At 31.1% G+C, this 27,684-nt stretch overlaps 3 protein-coding genes across 6 annotated transcripts in view; 2 read left to right on the top strand and 1 right to left on the bottom strand.

Moving 5' to 3' along the window:
* Positions 1 to 235: 235 nt before the first annotated feature.
* On the bottom strand, positions 236 to 2,560 carry LOC149482440 (carboxypeptidase Q-like). 2 transcript variants are annotated; one of them, XM_089704232.1, is made up of 3 exons: positions 2,346 to 2,560; positions 1,473 to 1,602; positions 236 to 1,390 (listed from the first exon to the last, which is right to left on the bottom strand). In XM_089704232.1, exons 1-3 carry the CDS (start codon positions 2,558 to 2,560, stop codon positions 302 to 304), a joined length of 1,434 nt encoding a protein of 477 aa, XP_089560358.1. In that variant the 3' UTR covers positions 236 to 301. The 2 variants fall into 2 exon arrangements, with proteins under 2 accessions (XP_089560358.1, XP_089560357.1); XM_089704231.1 differs by lacking the exon at positions 2,346 to 2,560 and adding an exon at positions 1,799 to 2,086.
* Positions 2,561 to 5,930: 3,370 nt separating this feature from the next.
* LOC149482439 (carboxypeptidase Q-like) lies at positions 5,931 to 9,183 on the top strand. Of its 2 annotated transcripts, none has more exons than XM_089704312.1 (3): positions 5,931 to 6,193; positions 7,497 to 7,626; positions 8,013 to 9,182. In XM_089704312.1, the coding sequence occupies exons 1-3, from the start codon at positions 5,994 to 5,996 to the stop codon at positions 9,102 to 9,104; spliced, it is 1,422 nt and encodes a 473-aa protein (XP_089560438.1). In that variant the 5' UTR covers positions 5,931 to 5,993; the 3' UTR covers positions 9,105 to 9,182. The 2 variants fall into 2 exon arrangements, with proteins under 2 accessions (XP_089560438.1, XP_089560439.1); XM_089704313.1 differs by lacking the exon at positions 5,931 to 6,193 and adding an exon at positions 6,576 to 6,802 and having other exon boundaries at positions 8,013 to 9,183.
* Positions 9,184 to 11,940: 2,757 nt separating this feature from the next.
* The window catches only part of LOC149482436 (uncharacterized), a 167,784-nt gene continuing 152,040 nt past the window's right edge, over positions 11,941 to 27,684 (top strand). For both annotated transcript variants that reach the window (XR_016316679.1, XM_089703867.1), the window contains exons 1-3: positions 11,941 to 12,065; positions 16,212 to 16,310; positions 20,115 to 20,202. Coding sequence is in view for 1 of the 2 variants with exons in the window: in XM_089703867.1 (XP_089559993.1) it covers positions 16,212 to 16,310; positions 20,115 to 20,202 (187 nt within the window). In the remaining variant the exon portion in view is untranslated. The remainder of the gene's footprint in view (positions 12,066 to 16,211; positions 16,311 to 20,114; positions 20,203 to 27,684) is intronic.

Genomic DNA, 27,684 nt, shown 5'->3' with positions numbered 1-27,684 from the left:
ATCAATTGGAATGCTGAAAGCTTTTACAATACATTCATTTTCCTAGATTCAACGACTTGCCAAGAACAATGCTTTCACTTCCAAAGTTTGTATTGTTTCCGACATCTTGATTTTCTAACAATTCAGTAGACCGAATTCTATTTTTTAATAGCTTATGCACTAGGTAAGGTCATATAATTTAAAATTCAGAAAATATAAAAGTTTTTTTCTTCAAGAATTTAGAAAATAAGCAACCTTATAAAATAAATGTATGATTTTATTTACGATATGTGTCTTTTTTAAGCGCGTGTTAAGATTTCTATTACTGTCGAGGGATATCAACCGATAAGTCAGCAATAACATAAGATATAGCTGTCCAAAAAGCGGCACACTTAACGACATCCTCCATTTTCTGAACCTCCATCGTATCCGCCTCTGTGTGGTGGAACCAGAAGTATTTATCATTTTCGTTTAATAACGACGCCCCGGGGATTCCTTTCTTGATAAAAAGTATAATATCTGAGCCAGGGCTTCCACTCTCCGTCATTTTGTCTATCGTTGGAAACAGTTTTAATATTTCAGCTATTATACATCGTGCTGTCTTTGAGCCGCCCACGTCTAAGCCAAGAGGCTTAAACGTACCTTCGTCAGATTCCATTATAAAATTAATTTTGTCTAGTTCGTCTAAATGACGTTTTAAATATGCTTGAGCACCGACTAACCCCGCTTCTTCTGAAGTCCACAAAATAGCCCGAAGAGTTCGTTTCGGTCGGATTTGGAAATGTTTCAACACCACGGGGACAAACCAACTTATCATCATACCACCACCGTCGTCCATCGCACCTTGACCGACGTCCCAACTATCAATATGTCCGGATACAATGACATACTTATCTGGATATTTGCTTCCTTTGAAATCTATAATTGTGTTTCGAGACTTCTTTCTATCATAAGTACTAAACATTTTAATGTTTAGAACAATTTTCTCCTTTTTCTCATATAATCTTCTTAATAAAGCAGCATCTTCAACAGTAATAGCTGCAGTCGGTATTTTTGGTACATCTTTTTCATAGTGTTGGTATCCAGTATGAGGAGTATATAAAGAGAATGGCGTTACACTTCTTATAAGTGATGCAACAGCTCCCTTTTTGGCTTCTCTAGATGCCGACTCGACTCTATATATGACTGTTTCTCCATAATTTGTGTAAACCTCGTCAAATAAAACAATCTTTCCTTTAACGTCCTCCTCTGATAATTTATCAAGGTCGCTAAAACTTCTTAATACTATTAACTCAGCTGTGATACCCTCACTTGGTGTGGATACACTTGGACCAAGTCCAAGAACTGCAATTTTCTTTATACGAGGCTCAAGCATTTGCACCGATTCAAAGCCTCGTACCCAATGCGGCACCTAAAAAGTAAATATTAAAATTATTTCGTACAATAATTATTATTTAAATAATAATAATAATTTCTACATTAACGTTGTTTACCTCTAGTTCTTCGGTTGTCACATCTTTAATTCCTGCTCCAATGGTTAGATTGACCATATAGTCTATAGACTGTTCCAATACATCAGTGCCGGAAGGACGAGCACCAAATTTGTCAATGAATTCAGTATACCTATAAATTATAATAAACTTTAAATAATATTAATAGATCAAAAGTTAACGTTTTCGTAGAGAGTTAGTATAGGGAGTTATTTTATTAATTAAATTACAGTTTAATAAATATGAAGACAGCGATGATTTAATACAAACAAAAACACACAAATGTTCATAAGAATTATTGTGGAAACAAAAGAACGTATCTAACTTACTTTTCATACATATTCGCTCCTAAGTCAGTGTTTATTATATCATTCATTATTTTCATTGTAACATTTTTATAACTTTTAATTTCTTCTATTAATGCATTGTCTAAATCACAATCATCATATCTGTTTATTATTGATAATGAATATACAGTCTCGAAGTATAAAATGAAATAAAATACAATATTTGTGAGATTCATAACTACACGACTGGCATTAGATACACTTGTATTGCGATTAATTAATAATGAATGAAATAAGTGGGTGAGTCGTATCTTATCATTATGCTTTGAACTTCAAACCGATGCTGTGAAATTATTACAAGAGGTCAAATTCGTACACAGTACTGTTGGTTCAAACGGGGTAACTGAGACGTTGAACGAAGGCGAATTGTATTAATTTGAGCTTGAATTAATTATGTTATTGTTTCCTAACGAATATCAAATTTTACGTTATTTTTAACACCCTTCATTTATTCACTATTCGTTTCATTTGTATGTTTGTATGTAACCGACTCCTTTCGAGTCGATTTGAAACTTATCATCATACTTACTGGTTGTAAAATCTGTCTCTCAATGGATTCGATGTGATTTCGTACATAATATCTTCGACAATATTTTTATACGATTGAATTTCTTCTCTCAAAGTATCATTAACGAAATTAGCACAGTCATTCTGAAGCGTATATTGTATGGCTCTTTGAAAATGTCGACTACATGACACTGCATTTAAAAATATAAAAATGTAAATACAAAATATCAATCTCATGTTACTTTTCCTATTGTATTATTAACACTGTTATAACGTCAATTTTAGTACTGGCTATAGCCATATAAAATACAAATTATCCATGTGACATAAATAATGAAATAAACGTAATATAACAAAGGTTTTGGTTTTATTATATTTATTCAAAGATAACAATAACGACTCTAATGAATACAGAATAAGGCAGACTTATATCTGTACCTGGTGTTCTTAAATAACGAAACAAAATTACATTTAAGAGCGTATAAGAGCCATGAAAAATCGAAATATGATTTATAACGTTATAGTATTTATAGAAATTACTGTATCAGTGACGTCTCATATTATGATAACAGCGATTAGTTTTATTTATATTTATACTGTAATATATCCTATCTCTACGTCTATGCTAACAAGCAAGAATTTTGAATGAGTGTGTCTGGATTAAACAATTCAACAGGAACAACACATTTTGAAAGTTTTAATTGAGCTACAATTATTTTTTTTTGTCTTTATTTAATAAATGCAACATTATAATTTTCTGCGTACAAATAAAATAATGTAATGCTAAATCGTTCAAAATATTTAATAGTAAATAATTCCTAAATTAACCATTAGCACACTTGCTACATCGTTTTTTAGTTATTAATATTATCCACAAATAATACTCAATGATAACACATGAAACTATAAATAATTTTTATGGTATAAATAATGACATACAAAACAAAAATATAACAACAACAAAATAACAACAAAACGTTAACAACAAAAATATATTATAATTAAAATTAAACAAAGCATAGCTATTCTAATCAAAGGTAGTTGCTTGATAATATAAAATTTGCTGAGTTACTATAATATTTAACGCTTAAAATATTATTTTGAGTCATAGTCTTAAATATTACAGATAGTGTTTATTGTCAAGATTTATAAAGATGTGCTCAGTGCTCACCGCACCGGGTTGTGAATTAATATCGAATCAAAAGAAAAGGAAATCTATGGGCATTAAAATTACAAGCTAATTTAACAATTTAAAGTTAATAGCATTTTACGTTTGTGATAATATATGGACATGGAAAATGGACAGTTATTTTAACACAGACGCCTCACGTTTCAGCTAGTCCATAAATAACTTTGGTAAAAATGTGAAAGCACAAAGTATAGTATTGTCCCCATTCTCCGATCGATATGTCTATACTGTGGCATGTGACAGTGAAATTGCTTCATGATTTTTATTGCACTTGCGGTACATAAACTTCCGAACCATAAAGTACATTTTGTTGTGATAGCGAATCTAGTCAGTATATTGGGATAGGCTATGTTGTGGAAAGATTGGATATTTTTATATGTGAAAAAACCTAGTAGAGTTACCTACTTATTTTTTACAAAGAAATAAAGTGCCTTTTAAATTATCACAAATGGACCAAATTTACACATAAAAAATTGGTCTATAATGCACGGACCAGCTTGTCATAATAAAAAGACAAACAAAATATAGCATGGCGTGTAGGTTTCCAGAAAAAGCGAGGAAGAATGTAGTGTTTGCTTGTGATATTTCAATTATACAAACTTCAACGGCACGACATGCAAAAGTTTGGCTTCCAACTAAAATGATATATGGTATTTGCCGTTGCATTTATTAACTGTATTATGATAGATAGTACAGTAAAGCTAATCTAGACATTTTTTTTAAATTGAAGTACATTAAAGATAGGGTGCAATAGTATCAAAGCAGGATTCGTAATTCGAATAACTGTAAATTCACTTCTATGATTATACCCACACCTATAAGTTCAATTTTGAGAGATCTGTGTCTCGCGGATTTACCTGCGGAAGAAAGTATTATTGATGACATAGGGTAGTAATTTCTAGCAATTTCTAGAGCTAATTTGTTATTCTAGTATATAAGTTGCAAATATACTAGTTTTTTTAGTAACAGATATACATAGTACTTACACCTAATAGAAAGACCACCATAACATCTAGAAATTGTATAAAAAATTGGCTGAGGGTAAATAGTAAATACTCACTAGGAAAACCAATTGAATAAAATTAGATTCACAAATAAGTTTATATTTATTATTTTATTATTAGCTTCCTGGATTAAAAGATCATAATATAGCAATGCACAAGTGCATAAAATACAATAACATTTATAATACTGAGTAATAAAATAATTTTGATAAACAGCAATCTAGATAAACAGTAAATAAAATTTAATTTGCCTGGTTACAAAAGTTAGTAAGATTTTTTTTCAATCAGAAAATCAGAATTTAAAATCAGTCTCTTCAAGTTTCCTTAAAGGGTAATATTATGTACTTAATTGAAGACCCATGCATAATTCTTATTATTTTACCCTTAGATTTTACTCTTGACTCTACTGATTTGATCAATAAATCTATGTTTATTATACCAAAAGTTAACTACAAAGTCTTCCTGGCACAGCCAATTTGTACCACGCTGATCTCAAGTTGTAGTAACATTTTAGATAAGAAATTTGTCTAGACGATTTCCTATCGTCTTCACAGATTAAAATAAATAAATAAATACTTACAATAACTTTGGATATTTTAGCAAAATGATTAAGTGGTTTAACTGGATATTCATTACTTTTAAAAGCCCGGCATTATTTATTTTTATTTTCATACAATTGCAAGGGAAGCGTGAGATTCTTTTTCATTTTAATTCAACGAATTAATGATAACTACTAGCCATTGTGCAGGCAGCGCGAATAAAAGCGGTATTTTAGTTCAGACTCGCTCGAATGACACCGTTAAACCGTTGATTTCCATGTTTATTGTACTGAATTTATATATTATTGTTATTGTGCTATTCACATATAATATATATCTTTGCATTTTATATATTATATTGATTGAGTAACGTATAAATATTCAAACATGAGAAACAATTCGCAGTGATTGAAACACAGTAATTGAGTTAGTAAATGAAATAAACCTGATTTTTTTTTAAATTTCTATATAGCAAACAAATAATTATTTCATATTCATATTCTATAATATTAATCCATACTAATATTATAAATGCGAAAGTAACTCTGTCTGTCTGTCTGTTACTCAATCACGCCTAAACTACTGAACCAATTTTCATGAAATTTGTTATGGAGATATCTCCATATACCCGAGAAAGGACATAGGATAGGTTTTATCCCGGAAATCCTACGGGAACGGGTTTTTCTTTGAAAACACGGGCGAAGCCGCGGGCGGAAAGCTAGTGTATTATAAACTACTAATTAGTTCTCAAAGATTTATGCGGTTACTCGGTATTAAAATTCTACTTCATTCTCTTTACTATTCATAGCAGATTATGCTTTACGGAATGCATTACGAACTACTGCATTCAATTGATCCTTGCGTTGTTTACTATCCTCCTAGACCAGACCATTATCAACATCCTCGAGTAAGGACGTGTTACGATAAAAGTATTTACGATGTATCTAGCAATATCTAAATTGATACTTGTAATTATCCTGAGTGAAGTGCAAAGTGCGCCAAGGAAAAAGTCCTATACCGAATTAAAGTCGTGTGACATTGTCAATTTAGCTGACGAAATAGCATCTTATGATACCGTGGTTCGGGATATTATGGATTATGTCATCTCCGGCCCATTCAAAGGGAAGACATATCACGAGTGAGTAATGGGACGTCATAACTCTTACTTATTGAACTGACCTTTAGAAATTACACGACCCTTTTGTTAACGACGCATTCAATTATCACGCGATACTTGTTAAATATATTGTTATTGTTAATGTTAATAATAATGAACTTGATGTTTGAAATGCTGTATTTAGTAGGTATAATTTAAAATTGAAATCTTATATGACGCAAAGCAACCTTGCTATCATATATGGAATTCGATCTCATCTTAACTTATCTCTGTATTATCCATTTCATGGCATTAACTATAAAGTGCCGTTCCTCTTTCTCCAATGATATCTCTAATTTTTGTTCTTCTGGCTGATAAGATAGACGCTTAACAAAAGGGTTTTCTGCTTATCACAACATCGCAATATTTTAGAGGCGGCGGCGGAAAAATGTATTCTTTCGGCCGTATCGCCGTAATTTTCCTTATTATAATTACTATAAGTGAGGCAAAGTCGTTGCCAAAAAGTTCAGATAAATGTAGGTCTCTCTTGGGTGATGATTTAATAAACGAGATTTCTTCTTACCAAGATGTGAAGGAACAGATATTTAAATATGTGCTTGAAGGAGAGTTTAAAAGTAAAACTTATGATGAGTGAGTAATATAAGGAACGATTTTTTTGTACGGCTACAATCCCTTTTTTCAAATTTAGCATATTTGAATTCATTTTATAATATTCATTTAGCTCTCAAGGAGATAAAGTTTTAATAAAAATAATAACTGGGTAATGTGTACATGTAATTTATATTGTTTTATATTGTAATTTTGACGACGCGGTTGGCGCAGTGGTAAAGTAACTGCCTACTGAGCCGACGGTCCCGGGTTCGATCCCCGGTCAGGGCAAATATTTGTGTGATGAACTCAATTATTTGTTCATGGGTCTGGGTGTTATTATCTATATATTTTTAAATATTATATTTATCGTCGCCTAGTACCCACAACACAAGCCTTAATTGAGCTTACTGTGGGACTAGGTCGATTTGTGTAATGATGTCCTATAATATTTATTTATTATTTATTTATTATTATTTATTTATTTATTGTTATAAAAATAAATAACTTATTACTTACTACAAATATAGAAAGGAAACTATTGAATTATATATTAATAAAAAAAAGAAATTAAATGAAATATAATTTTATTTACAAAACAGCTTCTAAAATTGTTAGTTTTTTTCAAACGAATTATTTCAAAACAGCCTGTTAAATAATAACAAAGATATTTTTATGTTCATCATCTCGCTACGATAATAATACATTAGATTAATAAAGACGATAATATTTTCAGATTGGCTAAATTTGTGGACAAGTTTGGTGCCCGTATATCGGGGTCCCAAGTGCTCGAAGACTCCATAGATTATATGATAGAGTTGACTAAGGAAGAGGAGCTTAACGACATTATAACCGAGGAGCTAGAGGTAATTAGCTTTAAATTTCAGCGCGGATAGTATTACATCCTATAATATAATTGATAATATCGAAAACATCAAAATAATATGATTTAAATATTTTTTATCTCTCCATAATTCACGGGTATTTACCATCGGAATGAAAATACCCGGTTCTTTTTGAAGGCTTATATGGGAACACAGGTCCAACACGCTCCACAAACACAGGACACAGGTCCACAGGCTCTTTAGAGAACTTCAATGTGTTGTGGGACACCATATTTCGAATTGAATAATAATATTATGTAGGTTACCTGATAAAATAGCACTTATCATTCACGTCGAATCTTCAACAAGTATATAATCCCTTTATTTGATAAATTGTTCTTATTTTTTTATCATGATTTTTGTTGCAGGTTCCTCACTGGGTCAGGGAACAAGAAAAAATTACTATGTTGGAACCACGTTCAAAACTTATTGCATTGTTGGGCCTCGGGAAAAGCGTTAGTACCCCGCCGGAGGGAATTACCGCAGAAGTAATTGTACTTTCTAGTTTTGAAAAACTGGATGAAACCCCTGTTAAAGACATAGAAGGTAAAATAGTATTATATGACCCAGTATTCACAACGTATGGCGAAACTGCTGTATACAGATCTCAAGGTGCTGCTAAAGCCGCTGAAAAAGGCGCAGTTGCATCTTTAGTCAGATCAATAGCACCGTTTTCAATCTATACACCACACACCGGCTCACAAAATTATGCTGAAAACATTACAAAAATACCTACAGCAGCAATTACGTTGGAAGATGCAGATTTAATCCGAAGATTCCATGATAGAGGCGAAAAAGTTGTTTTAAATATTAAAATGACCAGTTCATATGAAACGAAAATTTCCAGAAATACCCTTATAGATTTGAAAGGCAAGGATAATCCAGAAAAATTAGTGATTGTTTCTGGCCATATTGATAGCTGGGATGTCGGTCAAGGAGCTATGGACGATGGTGGTGGCTTATTTGTGAGCTGGGCTGCTCCTGTTATTTTAAAAAGATTGAATTTGAGACCGAAAAGAACAGTGAGAACTATCTTTTGGACGGCTGAAGAGTTTGGATTAATAGGAGCTTATGCATATGAAGAGAAACACCGAAATGAAAGTCACAATATCAACTTTATTATGGAATCTGATGAAGGAACATTTGCACCACTAGGATTGTCCGTTGCTGGGACACAAGAAGCTCGTTGTATTATTGGTGAGATATTAAAATTATTCGAGTCGATCAACGCTTCGACGCTAGTTGAATCTGATAAGCCAGGGTCTGATATTCAAGTGCTTATAAAAACTGGAGTGCCAGGAGCTAGTTTACATAATGCAAATGAAAAGTACTTCTGGTTTCACCATACAGAAGGAGATACTATGAACGTGGAGAGCCCCGAGGAACTTGATATGTGCACAGCTTTCTGGACGGCACTCGCGTACATCATAGCTGATATTTCTGTAGACATACCTCGATAAAGCTTTAATATTTTCTACATCATTACTGCGTTGTTATGGTTTCATTGATGATCAAATTGATATAAAAAATTAAAATATTGCTTTAAATGTATTTTTTTCCCCTCAACAAACACGTAACACTTAATACTGTTGTAAAATCACTAATTCATCATTTCAACAGCTAATGCCATTTATAGTAAAGTTACTAGATATGTAAATCCTTTAAAACGTTGCACGTGTATTTTCTTATATATGGATTTATTTATATGGCAGCCTTAATTGCTGTCTTTTAACGCCATCATAAATTAAAGCTATATAATTTTGTAGGCGTCGAAAATTATGCAACTCGATTCAAAATATGCAAGAGAATGAAATCATATTTCGAAACAAGTGTGCTCTGTAGCGTATTAATATGTTCTCTGGGTACTGATATAATATCCTATCAAGCCTTTCCACTCGAACTTTTTAAAGAAACATTTTTCATAAACTTGTGCACTTAAAGTCAGCGTTGTGTAGCGACTTCAACGTCGTACGATAAAAGTTATAGGATATCCATTTCAAATAACTCCGCGCAGCTGTTTAACAGTTGGAAACTGTAGAATTTGCACTTTAAACTCTTCTAGAAATATTTTATGTTAGGAGTATTTGTGGTCAAAGCAAGTACGGTCCAATAAAAATTTTGCTTACTGGTCATGAATTCGAAATGTAGAGAAGCGAGGGCTTCAGAGCAGACCGTGCATATTGATTATTTCAATATCACTGCTACGGTATAAACGATTTCATAAAAATCATATGACTGCAAGAAGATTTATTTGAAAAATGAATAACGTTTTGAAATAGAAAAAGCTTTTAAAAAATTCTGACTCAGTTATAAGTGGACGATAAATTAGCCACTAAAATATATAGGTAAATAAAATTATAAAATAATATGTTTGTATTTACTTGGCAAGAATAAAATATACTTTTAGTAATAAAAAAAGGGAAAACGAAATAACTCAATTATTGTAGGTATTGTAGTGTGTATTATTAGTATTTGTTCAAAATTCGATAAATTACGTTGTAAACAGTACTTAATATCTGTTACAACTTAGATTTTCATAATCCTTATTTAGGGAAAGGGGTACATCAAGAGGGACTAACCACAAGATTTGTGGAAAGTTTTGATACACTACTTGATTGCTTTTGTTATAATAGATGTAGTCTTGCTCATAGATATAGATTATAGAGATCGAAACAAAGTAAGTAAGAAATTGAGCAAAGCACGAAGATATTATTATTATTTACTATAATAGATGTACTGTTCGGGCAAAGTGACGGCGTTTTAGACATACCAGTATGTATATTTTAAGCAAAAGCTAAATAGAATAAAAATAATAAACAAAGTATCCATGTCACACATAGATTCTTAAGTTTATAAAAAAGAATACAACCCTTTAAGTGGCAAATTATCAATTTTAATGACATTAAAAGAAGACTATTAATCTTCACAATTAATTATTAGCCTAATTTTACACTCCAGAATATTTGTGGATATCAAAATTTACCTAAAGGAAGTATCTTCAATATTATAAGCAAGGCAACGACTGAAGGAAACGATGTGAGATCTTTGGACTGAAGCCAGTAAAAACTATCAAACCAACGTTTAGTATCCATATATTATGTTGAAGCGTTTGTTCGACATGCTTTGGTCGTTACATCTATACTAATATTATAAAGAGGAAAGGTTTGTAATTATGTATGTATGTATGTATGTATGTATGTATGTATGTATGTATGGTTTTCACGCATAAACTACTGGACCGATTTTGATGAAATTTGGCACAGACAATCTTTAGACCCTGAGAATGAACATAGGCTACCTTTTATTGCGAAACATGTACCACGGGCGAAGCCGGGGCGGACCGCTAGTCTTTTATATTTTGACAAATGGTTATAGGTTTTCTGTGGATATGTTCAATAAAAATTTTCAAGAAAGAAAAATGAATGCACACTTATGAACAGAAAAATAGTTATAATGATTATATATTGTTAGAAACATAAATAAAATAGGATATATTTAATTTAAAGACATTTAAGTTATACCATATATCTGATATAGTAAAAATAAGCAAATAAAATACATCTCATATTAAGGTAAAGTAGGTAACGGTTTGTTTACTTACCTCCCGCGAGAATCGTGACATCGCAAAATATTTGCTTAACAAATTGAAAGATACGTTTGCAATCTTTATAATGTGTTCACATTCCTTCATACTTGTAGGCCTGAAAATATAGAATATAAATATAAGAATATTTAAAAACACTTTTGCAATCACCTTAATTACCCATATATATAGGTATATAATATATTATATAGGTATCACACATGATATAGTCATTGAATGATATGTTTATTAAGATCACTTTATATTAAACTAGCGGTCCGCCCCGGCTTCGCCCGTGGTACATATGAAAAATAGATGTTGGCCGATTCTCAGACTTACCCGATATGCACAGAAAATTTCATGAGAATCAGTCCACCCGTTTCGGAGGAGTATGCAGACTAACATTGTGACATGAGAATTTTATATATAAGATATTACAACAACACTTACAAACTCACAAATTTATGAATTATTAAGTAATTGTTGCAATACATATTAGTATAAATTATAAAAACTCCTGTACACCATTTATACTCCACATATTATAGTGTAGTAATGTATGTACTGCCGAATTTATTTCCCAAGTGTAGAGGCTTACAATATGCAAATATCGTAACGATATATGATACTAGAGCTACGCAAACTTTCCGTAGAAGCTTAGCAACTCGGCTTTCATACTTGGTAGTTTCAGCCTTCAGACTTCAGTATGCTGGCAACCGTCGAACAGAGAGCGCGTCACTTCGCGAAACACTCGCGTATATTTACGATACCAAAACATAGTACGTGAAATTATTAGTATGCAATCTGTTTTGAAGATTTTTATCTCATCAACGCAAAGGTAATTTAAAATGATAATACGTAATGCTAACTGCTTTTTATTCAATTAAAATTTGTTTGTTTTGAAAACATGTCGGTGTGTGGAAAAGCATGATATACAATTTTTCTTTTGGAATAGTTTTAATATAATAGATACATTATTTTATATATTTAACAGTCTTCAAATTAATGCCTCAATACATAAAGTTAATATTAGCTTACATTTTCAGTTTGAGCTGTTAAATATTTCGTTGTTTATGTTTGAGGTGCAATTTATAGTAAGTGAAAGTTCTATTTAATAGAAACATTGGAAAATATAAACTTTACAAAATTAAATAAATTACTAATTAAGATGAAGAGATAATTAATTCATAATTATAGGGGGAAATTTAATTAAATAGATAGCTGTCCAAACGTCTCGAAGGTTAAATTGTTAGAGTGTCAAATACAAAAACTTTTTTAATAATCTGATTTGGTCGTGTTTTAAGGGGCAAAGATTTAACTTTGTCAATTAAGTTTTTCATTAATAAAGTTCAGAGAAAGTATGCTTTTCTATCTTTTTTAGAGCCGATTTTTCAATGCTTGGTTAAAACTTATCCGTCCAATAAAGTATTACACGATGATATTAAAATGTCACGTAAACTGTCAAATACGGGCAATTAGAATACGTTTTTAAAATAGTAGTTTTATACATTATTCGACGAATAAGTTTTAACCAAGGATTGAAAAATCAGCCCTTAATTATTAAAAATATTTTACGGAGGCGTGGAATTGATAGCTAGCTGCCAAATTGAGTAAGGGCTCGATCACAGGGCTCGATTAATAAACGACATTATAACATTATTTTGCATATTTCCATTTTATGTTTCTTATTTTTGGTACATTAAATGGAAAAACTACTGATTGTGTATTGATAACCTACTAATTTTGGACTCGACAACAATAACTAACCAAAACCTCGAAGACTTTGTTAATAACGAAAATATTCATAGAAAATTAATTTTTGAATGCGTACATAATGTACGGGTATAACATTGATATAATAATATCTAAGTAAAAATGTGCAATACAAAATCGTCTTTCAAAATTATAATATACAGTACACAATTTTGAAACAAATTTTCCATTTCCTTTATATTAATGAAACTATGTATAGATAATAATAATATATAGTTTAATATAGTTTAGTTTAGTATAGTTTAATTAAAAAACAAATTGCGTATTTAGAAAATTACCGGTGCAAAAAACCCATTTGAAGTTTTTTACGCAGTCACAGCTCGACGTTGTAATATTACTTACTTTTTATTAGAAAACGTGAGATGAAAGATGATTCTTGTGATTTTATTCTTTCCGCGGTTCAAGATTTTGTAATAGAAAGAGATCAATTTCCTTTGAGAGAAATTATTTACTCTATTATTATTAAATCAGCGAATTTTGGATGAAAAATGAAAATCTTTATCAAATATTTATTCATTCAACAAGTCTTTTGTTAGAAGCCCTTTTTGAATTACAAAAATTAAGTAATTATATAGATCGTACTTAAACGTTAGTCGTTACTTTTACCAAATATAATTCGCTACTACGATAGATGAGTTTGTCTTTATAAACAAAAAACAATATAAACAATAAACCTGGCAGAGATCACTGCTTAGTGATAAGGCCGCCAATTGTAATACGTCCTTCTCGTAATATCTTCTTTTTATTGTTTTTTTTTGTTATAGATATAATGGTTGTATTACAATAAAGTGTAATAAATAAATAAACAATAAGCACACATAAACGCAATAGGTATGTACCTACTGCTAGCACTGTGAAAGTGTTTACTATAGCAGATCAGTACTTACTTTATCGTTATTATTTTTTAGTAAAGCGTATAAAATAAATAACAATAAAAATTAACACCCCTATTACGAACATAATAACTGATGAAGGTAATTCGTAAAACAACAAATGATGTTTCAAAGATGATTTGGAAAAAAAGCTTTTATATTTTTCAGTTAAGATGTGCTTTTGTTAAAATATCACATACGACAACTCTTTAACCAACAATGGATACTTAATTTGGATTCTATATTTTCATAATTTAATATATCTATCAAATAAATTTACTAACCTTTTGTGGTTCCAACGATGCGCTATTATTATGACGTCCAATATCTTGTTCAAATATTTAAATACGATTGCGATTACATCATGTACAAATCTAAATCCAATCTGCATACATTTTCGACAAACAATAGGTATCTCATATTAATTATTGCACATTTACTATTCTGCTTTAAATGGCGGCAAATTTCCACAGATAAAATTCGATTACTAATGGTCCAGTGTTCTATTTTTAAAAAACAAAATTTGAATTCAGCCAGCATTATCTACGTATAAATTTAACTTAATTTTAATAATTCAATTAAATTTAAAATAAAAAGAATGCAGTTTTTACTTTATTAATTATTTTATTAATTATAATCTATAGTTTTAATGATTCCAAATACCTCTTGCGAACATTGGAGATGTTTTTGTCAAAGGCTTTAATTCTTGACGTTTATCTAATTATTAAGATGCAAATTAACAAAAAAAAAAAAATGAATTTTGATACTTTATCGCTAAAATCCACACTATTTTTATATTATAAAATTATTTTATATTTCTTCTGTACCAAGCTTACCAAGAAATAAAAATCATGATGTCCGCATCATGTCATCAAATTATTAAAAAAAAATCTGTAGTCATAACAGTAATGTTGCCAGTATCAACGGAGAATTTTGGGCGCCGAATTCGTCGCCTTATAAAAAATGGAGGGCTTCTTACAATAGTGTGTACCGTACAATAACACTAAAATGAAATTAAACGTGGAGGCAACGACATCAAAGGCATCAAAATTCATTGTATATTTGCGTTTGTTTGCGGTGTCATCCACGCGGGTTGTTTAATAAACGGTAGGGATCGTCGTTGGGTTAAATTTCCATTGTCACGAAATAAGAAATATTAAGGCCGAGGATTTGCACGGAATTTTCTCATAATTTTATGAATGTAGTACATAAAATACAAACGAGGGTATTTTGTTTTGTATAAGTAGGAGATGAATTCTTTGTGAAGAGTAATTAATACATTACGACAGACTTAATAATAATATTGTTGTTCGTATTATTTAATATTTAAATGATAATTACGATTTTGTTTTTAGTTTTTTTTTTATTATGGCAATGAGTAAAGACTTTTTGCCACCATCACTTAAAAATAATTTGAATAGGCATGACGAAAGATTTTGAAATCCTCTTCCATAATGTGTGTATACGTTTACTATACAAGAAAAACCCTATATTTCGGTAATATACTTAAATTTAATGAAGATAAAAGCCATTTTCCAAAAAATATTTATTAACTGTGCCAAAACAGCTCGCAGGTGTCATGGCGTAGGCGTGACGTCACATTTTGGTAAATACGTAATTATTTGTACGCATTGCGAAGAAAATTAAAAAAATAATTATTTAATATGTTTTATAGAAACGAATTTCAAAGTTTATAAGTGGTGTGCAGTATTGCAGTGTGAATCCACATAAAAATAATGCTCAAAAATGTGTTAGTAATTATTTTAAGCGAGAAAATAATAAGAAATGATTGTATAAAGTTGGCGCGGAGAACCCCGAACCATGTATTCGTGAATTCGCAATTATATTTCTGTTCTGAGTCGATAAATCATACGTGAAACAATAGAAAATAAATAAAAATGCGTATTCTCAACATATTCATAACAACAAAAAACATCTGATTTGAGTTGTTTACTTAAGCGTGACGTCACTCGTGTTTTAGTCAAAATGGCCAACTGCAGTATTTCAATGTTTTATTTTATTGATAATCTCATTAATCTTAATGTTTTTAAGATTTCTAAGTCACTATATGTAATTTATCTATTATACATTTTCCCTTAAAAACACTAATACGATCATTTATGGATACTGTCGTCATGCCTATTGTCTATGTTCCAAATATGAAATTGTGTTCTTAAAGAAACAAAAGAATCCATATGCGTTGTTTAGCGCGGTTGTTTTTTTATTAGATTTATTTTTTTAAGGATAAACTGAAGTTTACGTTGGTTCGCCCGGGTAGTGCCCTTTATTAAATTAGATATGTTTTTTAAATATTTAGCTACAGTTTTATTTATTTTCAGATGAAAGCGTGGACAGCGCATGAGCAAGACACATCGTTGTCTTGCTGTCGCACATTACACGTAAAACATGCTGCGTACGCGAGCGCTTTATATACTTTGGTGAGTACATAACTATTATGGAATAATACCAAAGTAATAGGTACTACATAGAATTATATTATTTATATTTATTATTTGAAATTTAAAAGTATAAGTTAAACAATACTCTACCTACCGGTAACACCTTTGTATAATATGTCGTGGCCATATCTTAGATATGCTTAAAGTCAAATTAAGTTGGCCACATCATGAAATGCGACCATTTCATGAAGTGAGCAAATCTACGATATGGCCACGACATAAACACTTTTTAGTTTAAAATAAACGATTTAATTACAATACGTGTCAAATTAGTAGTGGAAAGTGCCTTAATTTAAATGATGGCATCCTTAATGTTAGTGAAATTACGACTCGTTATAATAAGGACCTCTTACGTTACTACATTTTTCTTTGACGGACAGCAAATGGACAGTAACGCACACCGTTGTCAGGTATATCTACATTTTCACAGTAATCCATTATTCAAAACAGATTTTATGATAAGCTTTCTAAAGAATATGATACACACGTTAGTATGCAGGATTACGATACTAAAAAACAGGTGTTATGTGTCTCTCACACAATTCATATTTTCAAAAGCAAACTACAATATTCACAAGCATATCTTATGCTAAAATCCTGCGCGATGTAATAATTCCAATTTAAACTTGACCGCACAAGTTTTAAAAGTCAAATAAAGATAGTTAAAAATTTCCTTCTATCAGTATTAATTTATCTTAATACATTTCTCAATATCATAAATCGCTTAGAGGCTTCGGGCGACGGAAAGTTCCGCTAAAGTTTTTACTTTGTCAAATTTTATGCTTTCAGACTTATTAGCGTCCATTACATTTTATATGGAAGAAGTTACGGAGTGAGTTATATACCGGATGTATTCAGTATCAGCTTCATATTTTATATCATTTTTTATGAGTTACATACTTTTGAAAGTATTGAGTTCTGTGAAATATATGATGCTTCTTTCATATTCTTAACTAGCTGCGCTCCGCGGCTTCACCCATGGCGGCATGACTCCGCTCCTGTTGGTCTTAGCGTGATAATATATAGCCTATAGCCTTCCTCGATGAATGGGCTATCTAACACCGAAATAATTTTTCAAATCGGACCAGTAGTTCCTGAGATTAGCGCGATCAAACAAACGAACAAACTCTTCAGCTTTAAGTATTAGTATAGATAAAACCAACTCAGTACTCACTCGCTTAGATGTATCCAGTATCATTAGGAATTTAATTTCTCAATACGTATTACGAAAAAATATTAATATTTATATGTTTTCCAACATTTCGAAAAACATTTACAGATAATGTGCTTAAAGAAAATACCGCAAAAAGTTTTTAACATCCATTGTGTTCATTCATAAACAAAAACAAAGTAATTGAATAAAACTTTGGGTATTTCGGGAACTAAACTTTGCATAATGCCAAGAAGAATTGAGGTCAAAATAAAAACAAAAGTTTTATACACGAGGTGAATGTAACGAGTAAACTTAGATGAACAAATGAAGGGAACTTTTAACTAGGAAATACGTTTTTGATAAGCTAAGTAAATAATTAAAAATATAGTTCTGTGCGACATTTGCCAACGTTTACAAGTAAAGATATATTTGGTGTTATGTATCACAAATTTATTCTTGAAATATTTATCTTTACAGGCGGGTATTTGCGCTTATACTTATAATCTAATGACTTTATCCAGGAGGGTATCGAACTACGACAAAGATGTACAAAAATAAAAATTTCACAAATGGGATTGTGATAAATTTTACAGTTAATTAATGATATAGTTTATACGTAGACACCTTATACCTTCACCTCACCTCAGTACAACATTCGTCGTTTTTCTGTAGGAAACATTTACAAGATAGTCGACAGACAGGGGAAATTGATTATAATCACGGAAGTAATTCGTAGAATGGAAGTTATACGATTATAATGAATATTCTGAGCAAATCCTTTGAAGTGATTTTGTGTTCTATACATACGGCTTTGACACTTATATCATTATAACATTTATCCATATTACAGTAAGTGCTTAAAATTATTAAAGATAACGTCTGAAACAATCAAATTCGATAAAGCAATAATAGTTTTCATTCAGTATTTTACATACCGAATATAATATTATCAGTATACCTTTCATATCTTATTAAAATATTTGAACGTTAAAATTTATCTTATATTTTGATATAAATCCGATAGCGCGGGATAAGCTTATATGAAATGATTTTCAATTTGTTCTCGATCGGAAAATGTTCTGTGAATTGGATTTAACGTTAGAAAATTGACAAATCGCTTTTTGGTATCGAAATTTTAAGAGCGTATACGCACTATGCGGGTAGCCGCATTGCGGGTAGCCGTCCGGCTGACCGCAAGCACAATTATGTACGTAATATTCATTTCTATGCGCACTGCGATGCGGCTACCGCAGACCGCACAGTGCGCATAGAAATGAATATTACGTACATAATTGTGCTTGCGGTCAGCCGGACGGCTACCCGCAATGCGGCTACCCGCATAGTGCGTATACGCTCTAATGTGTATTTTAATTTAATCGTATTTGATTTCATTTCAAAATTCAAACCCTGGATTTTAAAGCAATTTCAATGTATTTTTGTATGTGCATTGGAGCTTAAAGCTTTTAAACTAAAGCGTGGTGTTTGTTGATGTGTAAGCGAATGAGTTTGCTTTCTTTTAATGTTGATTTAATTTCCTACAAATTGATTTACGCTTACTTTTTTAATGGAGGAAATAAGCTTTTATTAATATCCAGCATAAATTAATATTAGAGCAAAAAAGTCCGATTAATTTTGTCTCGTTTTTATGGCAAAATCTGAAACCTCGCTCAAGCTGGTAGCAAGCCATTTAAAAGCAACCGAAGGCTTAAAAGGCTTTTGAAGCATTCGTCTCGATTCAAGAATTTATTGACCGGATTTCGAATACGAAACCAAACGCTTTTTATCATTGTTTGTGTATTGTGTATTGAGTGAGTTGTGACATAATCAATTAAAAGAGTTATTTTAACTATAACGTAACTTATTTCTTTCCAAATCTTATTTAATAAAACAAAATGAACACAAATTAACAATTTAAGATCTGTTAAAGCTATAGGACTAGGTATTTCACCTTGACACATTCGTTACGTTCAACCAACCAAACAAATTAAAAAATGTGAGGTTAGGTATTTATTCCAATGTTCATGTATTTAATGAAATTACATATAATGATTTGATTAATAAAACATGAACAAATTCAGTTACGTTCGAATGAATAATATTTTGAGGGACACTCAAGAGTTATTAATTGGAAATTGAGTTTTGTATCGAATTAATTAATTCGTCTAGCTTAGCGTATTTAAATAAGGGCGAAGGTTGAACTCGTTTAGAAGATCGGGATTATTTTAATCACTTTTGAATAATTAAACTATTGTTTACTATGATAACATTGTTTGACGAATTAATTATCTCATATTTATAGATAGATAAGGGAAGAAAATTAAATAGGTACCATTAATATTCAAATTTATGATTATGTATTCAAATACATTCATAAATAATATGAAATAACATAATTTTTTTACGTTGTACGTTGTGTTTCTGGTCAATTCTGTTCCTATTCTAAACAGGGACTGGAACGATCTTGGTCAATAGACTGTATGACAGATCCTTATGAATTAGTTATAGGAAGGTTTTAGGTTTCTTAATATCAGATATCTGTAACTATTTAATTCTTCTAGTTTTATATAATAATATGAAAGATGTGGAAATGTATTAAAAATTAAAATTATTTATTACTATTTTTGTTACAGAATATATCTATATTGGTGGTGCTACTGTACAGTTGGAGAATAGGAGTAAATGCGAAGAGGTATAAAGAATTGGACGATGTTTATTATGGTAAGTTATTTAATATACAAATTATTAGAACAAATTGAGATTTTACAACGTTCCTCTTTATTCTTATATGGCGTTTATTTTAAGGGAATTTCAAAGTTTAGTCACTCTCGAACGGGGAAGTTTATAAATAAAAAAAGGCATTCGAATCAAAGCGTGTATTTTGTATACGAGTATCGCTGTTTGTTTTTACAAAACATTTATGTAAAAGAACACAGGATACTTTTTATCAGGAAAACAATGCTTGTTCGGTGTAAAAGGGGAAGGAAATTTGCATGGCGAACGGTTACTCGATAACGTGAAGTCACAGAGGAAAATCTATTGTTTTATAGTATCAGAATGATTGGAGCCGTACCTGGTCCCTTCTTATCTCTATTCTGTATAACAACAATCCCATTTGCGCTTGATAACACATGAGATAATTATTTTAACACAAAACTAAACCACCTTTGAATTGTTCCAAATAAACTCTGATCTTTGAAATTTAGATGGTAGTCCCACTACCGGCTATCGAATAAAAAAAGTATCATGAAAATCGGTTCAACCAGTCGAAAGTTCTGGGTTAACAAAAGACAAAAAACACAATCGAATCTATTTAAACCTCCTTTTTTGAAGTTTGAAAAATAAATATACAGTCACGTAGTTTTCGCAACCAAGACACACTTACCAGTGCCCAATTACTTACTGTAGTGTTTACTAAATCATCGCACATAAAATAAAGAAATAAAACAGCTCTAGTATTAATCCACGTTGATCCACATCAAGAGTGAGTGCGTCAAGTTATTTATATCCGTGGCTTAAGTAATTATTTCCCTCGGGAGCTGCAGATCGATGTTCCACAATTGTCCGTGAGTTATTGTGCCAATGAATAATGTTCCCGGATATTTTTAATTAGAGTAGCCGAGTAGTTTGTAGTTTGCTTTAATTTAAGCTGTATTTCTTAACAAACTTTGTAATTAGTACATAGGTATTAGGTATAATAATAGCATATTCTTAAGTGTTTGTGGATAATGTGGATTGTGATTACAATCCAACAACAATAAGCTCCCAAATTTTACATTTATCAACATTAACAAGATTTTGTTAATGATAAATGTAAGATTTGGGAGCTTATTACTTATCTATATTATTAGTACTGTTGTTGTAACTGTACCATATATTAAACCAGTATACATGGTACCTATACTACACTTGTAAATAATCCACTGCAATTAAATAAAAAAAAAAATTATCACGCAAACAGAAATCGAAAAAGTTTAGTTATTTGTGAACCGCTCTACCAATTTATGAATGACTAGGCAACTTTGTATTATAAGTTTACTAGCTGTACCGCGCGGTTTCCATTGCGGACAAACCCGCGGGCAAAATAAAGCTTTTCCATATTATCTGTATTATTCTGATGTATACCTAACCTATATTACTATATAGTTTCATTGAAATCCGTACAGTACTTTTTTCGTGAAAGAGTAACAAACATCAATCCTCAAAACTTTCGCATTTATAGTATAAGTAGTATTTTATCTACTTAAGTTCATTTTTCTCACTCAGTTATAATAGCTGAAAATTAACTCAATCTCATAACTTCATAAGCGGTACAATCTAATGAGATAAATTTTATATCGCGGTTTGTTCTACATCTCAGATGGATACATTAGCCGAAAGTTATTCCGCGAACATATTATTTTGTTCCCTGTAATTATACTCAATCAAAGTTAGATTACATTGGCGTATAACTTTTCTAATCATAATTTACCGCAAAGTTTTCGTTGGAAAACACTGTCTATGTTTTTATCTTTGCAAATGTCACGTTTATTTTTATGCCTGCAAAGTTTTCATTTGTTTCAAAGATAATGTGGGTGTCTTTAGTCTTTGTTAATTTTTTATTTCCAAACGATGCTTTGTCCGTGGCTCTAATTAAAGGTTTATGGCATGGTAAAGATACGTTGTCATTAAATTTTTTTTAATGTAATATGATACGATTATAATGTACAACAACAATAACGACAATACCTTTGTATTGTCGTAATTGTTCCTAAAGCTCTACTTTACATCAGTAACAGTAACTATAACAGAAAACTATAACATATCTTAAGTTGTTGAATCACATTTCTAGAAGCATTATTTTAAATTTAATTATAATATTAAAGAGTCAAGTCAAGCAGACTTACTTAATAACCTTTATAAAATACTCACAGACTCAAGAGTGATAAAAATAACGAATGAGATTTAAAAACAGATAATGAAAATATATTAAAACGAGATTTCAGGATGAAAATGTTAATTTTAAAACATATAATTTGCGTGCTCCAACAGAGATTGGCAATCAGTAAGTCTGGAAAGTTAAATTATTTTTCGCATCAACGACTGTTCATAGAACAAAGATAATTGAAAATTAATTTTGATTAAAAATAAACGTTAAATATTATTTTATCTGTACTAATAAATTATATTAACGTTCCGTTTCACAATAAGCTATTACTTTTTAATATTATAGGTTTGACAAAGCAAACGTTTTTCATCACTTAAAAAGGATAAATGTGTGGTTTTATTAAATCGAAGCCCCGATAATTGTTCTGAAAAACATTCCCAAACACCTGTACCAACACAATGCATTACTCTTAAACATTTGTACGATGTAACTACAGCGTTTCTCCCACTAACAACCACTTTACATTGTTTACACGAAATATTGTTGTATTATTCAACTCTCCCGTCGGAATCTCTTTTGAATTTCAAGTAAGGTTACCAAATTAATGTAAATTGTACACAAGCTGGGACCCCTAGTATTTGTAGGTTTATTGCAGGATTATATGGGATCTCTATTGTCGGCTTTGTTGAAATTGATCGCTGAACGGGACGCCTCGCGACCGCAAACGCCTCGGTAGTGACAATAGACTACAAGCCCACATATGAAAAAAATATGGGTCAAATGAACCACCACGGGACATATCTAGTACGAAAGAAGAGCAAAAAATAATAATATTCATCACTATGCCGTCACTTGTAAGCTGTCCAACTGAGTGCAGATGAGAATTGAAAAGTACAGGTAGACTCGGTAAATTTTGGTCATATATTTTTGTACGGCATTCTTAACCATCGATAGATCCATTAAAAATAATAAGAAACCGCTCAGTGCCGTACAAAAATGTTGGTCCACCAAGTCGGAATTTTAATTTAATTTCCGAGAGTTACCGGGGGTAAATTTGGTCATTTGACCATGTACGGCATCTGTGTCATACTATTGCTATACTGCTTTTAATCCATTATTCCGCAACGCCGTACAAAAATCATGGGGACAAGGGGAAAAAATCGAGAGTTGTAATCTCCTCTCTTTCCCCACTCCAGGGGGTCATTTGACACAACACGAAATAAATTTATTTTTAAAGTATTTTATGCAAAGATAATATTTTTTCATGTGCCGTACATTTTCGTTGGTTCAAAGGGGAAAAATCTGAAAAAGAAAAAATCCATTTAACGAAATGTTTGCTTTATATTTTGATAATAAAATATAAATATACATTAATATTAAGAAGCTCGAGGTGGTTAATTATCACCTTGGAAAGTCGGAGTCAAGTGGAATGGACTCCGTTAAATTGATGAACTAATAAAAAAGCTATGAACGAAAAGATGTGAATTATATGCAATCAGCCCATGAATACAGGTAAAGTCACAAGCAAATGCTAGTATTATATACATATTCAAAATGTACAAGTAAAGCGCTTTCAAATGATACCAAACACGGCATATTTATCTTAACTTTATTTTTTTACTCTGTATGTTTTGTCCGCTAGAGGGCGCCACATTAGATTTTGTGAAACCCCATATAGCCTTTAGCTAGCTGGTCGCTGGTTATCCAGTGAACAATTCAGATGCTTCTAATGATATGTTATTTGTCGAATTCTGATAAGTAGTTTAGAAGTTACGAGGGAATAGATGAACATACATACATGACCTGTCAAAACCATAACCCTCCTTTTGCTTTGCCGTAGTTGGGTAAAAATATGTTAATGCCGTACTGTATCAAATGGCCATAAAGCACCCTTAAAATTGTAGCTTTCGTCGCTTTCATCAGCCTAAAAGATGTGGTCTGCACAAAAATGTACGGCATCGTTTTTTCCTAATTTATCTATGTTAATACTATTCAAAACAACGAATAAAGTGTAGAAAACTATTATATTTCATTAATCTACGATGTTTAAACTTTAACAAAATTTCTGGTTTTGCATTTCTCTATAACTTTTTTTAGAACGGTTTCTTTTGAACGGCAATACTATACAACAATTGAATTTTACAATATCATGTTAAAAAAAAAGTTCCCGTACAGGGTCAAATGACCTTACAGCTCTTTATATCAAGAATTCGATGAAATTTTAGTTCTTTTTAGTTTTTTAATAACATTACGCAGTTTTGAGCAAAACATACATCCGCTGTCAGCAGGGCATTCTAACTTCTAAGGCAACCACTGAAAATCAGTGTATCGCACTGAGTGGCAGGCCTTTTGTGGCAAACATAGATTTAAGTTAGATTTAAGTTTCTTGTTTTATTTTATTTGTATTTTCTATGTATCCACAATAAACATATTTCATTTCATTTCATTTCATTTCATTTCAAATTAAGATGATTATTGGTATACATTTAAAAGAACAATTATTTTTTGACGGCATTGCTTTTAATAGTACTTTTGAGTGCTAGATAATGTTTTGGAACCGAAGCCGTACTTAGTCAAATGACCCCCTGGAGTGGGGAAAGAGAGGGGATTGCAACTCTCGATTTTTTCCCCTTGTCCCCATGATTTTTGTACGGCGTTGCGGAATAATGGATTAAAAGCAGTATAGCAATAGTATGACACAGATGCCGTACATGGTCAAATGACCAAATTTACCCCCGGTAACTCTCGGAAATGAAATTAAAATTCCGACTTGGTGGACCAACATTTTTGTACGGCACTGAGCGGTTTCTTATTATTTTTAATGGATCTATCGATGGTTAAGAATGCCGTACAAAAATATATGACCAAAATTTACCGAGTCTACCTGTACTTTTCAATTCTCATCTGCACTCAGTTGGACAGCTTACAAGTGACGGCATAGTGATGAATATTATTATTTTTTGCTCTTCTTTCGTTCTAGATATGACCCCTGGTGGTTCATTTGACCCATATTTTTTTCATATGCGGTGTTCGAGCAGAGAACAAATATTTTATTTTAAATTACTTATTATCCATAGTTACATTACATTAATGACAATTATTGAGCAATAACGTAAATGAGGTCAAGCTGCCTCAGCAGTATTATCGTGCGACGGCCGAGCCGGCCGGAAAGCGCAGTTCTTCCATAGCAGCGCCCGAGTGCTAATCTATCCGCTCGAATCCGCGTGAATTATATATAATTATTAGCGATAATTAAAGTGTTCCCAGTTGTCCCATAATATCATAGCATTATTAGCAGCATATAACGCGACCTAAATACAGTCCACATTCGATGTAATACGTAAACCGTACATGCGGGCTTGTAGTCTACAATAAATTGACTATAACATTTTATTTACCTGAGCGACTTTTAAGCTTGGCGAATAGTATCGAAGCTTTGATTGATTGGTTGGACGAATAAATCAGTTCCTTATTTTTTGTACATAGAAAAAACTAGATACATACTTTGATTATATCGATAGGTTGTAGCTTATTGAAAATATATCGCATAATGTTAAAAAAATATATTAATTTTGTTATCTAAGATAAAGTATTTCTAATTCTGGGCTTATAAATTTTTTACATTAGCCAGTACTATAAATGAAGGATCTTGTTAATTCATTTGTATATCGTGTCTTTTATAAATCATCTGCATAGAAAAAGATTTCGATGTGAAGTCGAAGAAATATTAATTAATAAACCAATAATATACGTACGTATATAAAAACATTTAAGTACCGTACAGAGGACACATTTTTTTAAATACCGTACTTAATTAATAATCCTCGTTTACTTCACAATTTTACATGAACAAATACGGCGAAGATTCAAAGAAAAGTTTAAAAATACGTAATGTTGTCTGATACTAATATGTTTTTCTCTAATTTTTTAATTTCCATTATAATGAAGGTTTCTCGACCTAATGAAATCGAGTGTTAGATTTATACTCCCAGATTTCTTTATGAATATTTTGTTTACCTAACAATGGACCTAAGGTTCAGCCCTTTGATCATTCTTATTTTAAGAGAGTTCTCTTATTTTAAGAGAGTACTCTATTCAACTAACAATGTAAAGTACTTGAAAGTTTGAAGAGTTTAATATTTTTTATGAGTGCTATTTACAAGTTAATTATCAAAGGGTTTTTATGATGCTGAAATCTTAAGACTAGGCTCGGGGGCTCGTGGGTTATTCTGTTTAAATTACACATACAATAAAATGCGGGGGACATATAAATGAAACAATTCTCTTCGTAAATGGTGTCACTTTATTCGGGCCCAAGACATTCGTCGCATAAATTAGATCCAAGCGGTTGTAAATATTGTACTTTCTGAGCGGCTTTTTCGGATTTACACAAGGCAATTGAATTGAAAACGGGAATTAGGTAATGTGAAACTGGCTGAAATATAGCGTATACATTTCAATGCTTTTTTGAATTAGCATACACTTATCTTTAAGATAAATCTTGCTGTTATCTTACGAGAAGTTTTAATAATTTCTATGACTAAATTATTTTTTCTACAAACTAAAACGATAGTAGAAAAAAGTATTCCCTATCAATAAAAAATATAAGTGATATTGAATATCAAAGTATAGCGTGGTATAGCTGAGGAAATAGACGGATCTTATTTCTAACGAGTGATCTCTACCAGAAAAACAGTATAAAAGAGAGTAAATATATTAATTCCACATCATAGATTTACCTTGAGGTTTAATACAGCTTTTTTCGAACCAATCATTTCTGGGTGGATTATCAGATCCAGTTTTTCGCGTCTGAAATGAGATATTGATTATTTCAAACTGCAAAGATATTTTAGAGATAAAATTTTAATCGAGTTGCGGTTACTTTCAGGGGATTTATTTTGTGCGATTAACACCAGTCCATTTTATCTTGCTAAAATATAAGACAAATCCCTACCGATTATAATTTTGTAAACATCTAATTTTGTTTATATAACTTTGTGCATCTACTTAATTTGAAAAGCATAATGGCAAGAAATTAAAATGTACCTATGTGTCATTAATGAAATTATTACATAGACGAGTAGTTTAGATCAATATTATTTTCACTTTCGAAGAAGTAGGTAGATAGATATATATCAAGCGATATCTAATTAGATTAATTAAATATTATTAGAAGTAAACAAGTGATCGCGAAAATTAACAGACTATAATATTTAACATTTTCATACTTAATTATATTCAGGCTGTAATCCACCCTTTACTCTTTCGATTAATAACTAAGATGTTATCCTCGTTTATTTCGAAATTGATCTTTATTGCTCGAAGACAGCTTTCTG

This window comes from Colias philodice, chromosome 15, assembly GCF_061535455.1.
Source record: "Colias philodice isolate Cphi_HAF_F1 chromosome 15, ilColPhil1 Martin Lab GWU primary, whole genome shotgun sequence".
Taxonomy (NCBI): Eukaryota; Metazoa; Arthropoda; class Insecta; order Lepidoptera; family Pieridae; genus Colias; species Colias philodice.
The sequence above is the reverse complement of the archived record's forward strand: the minus strand, read 5'-3'. Positions and strand labels throughout refer to the sequence as shown.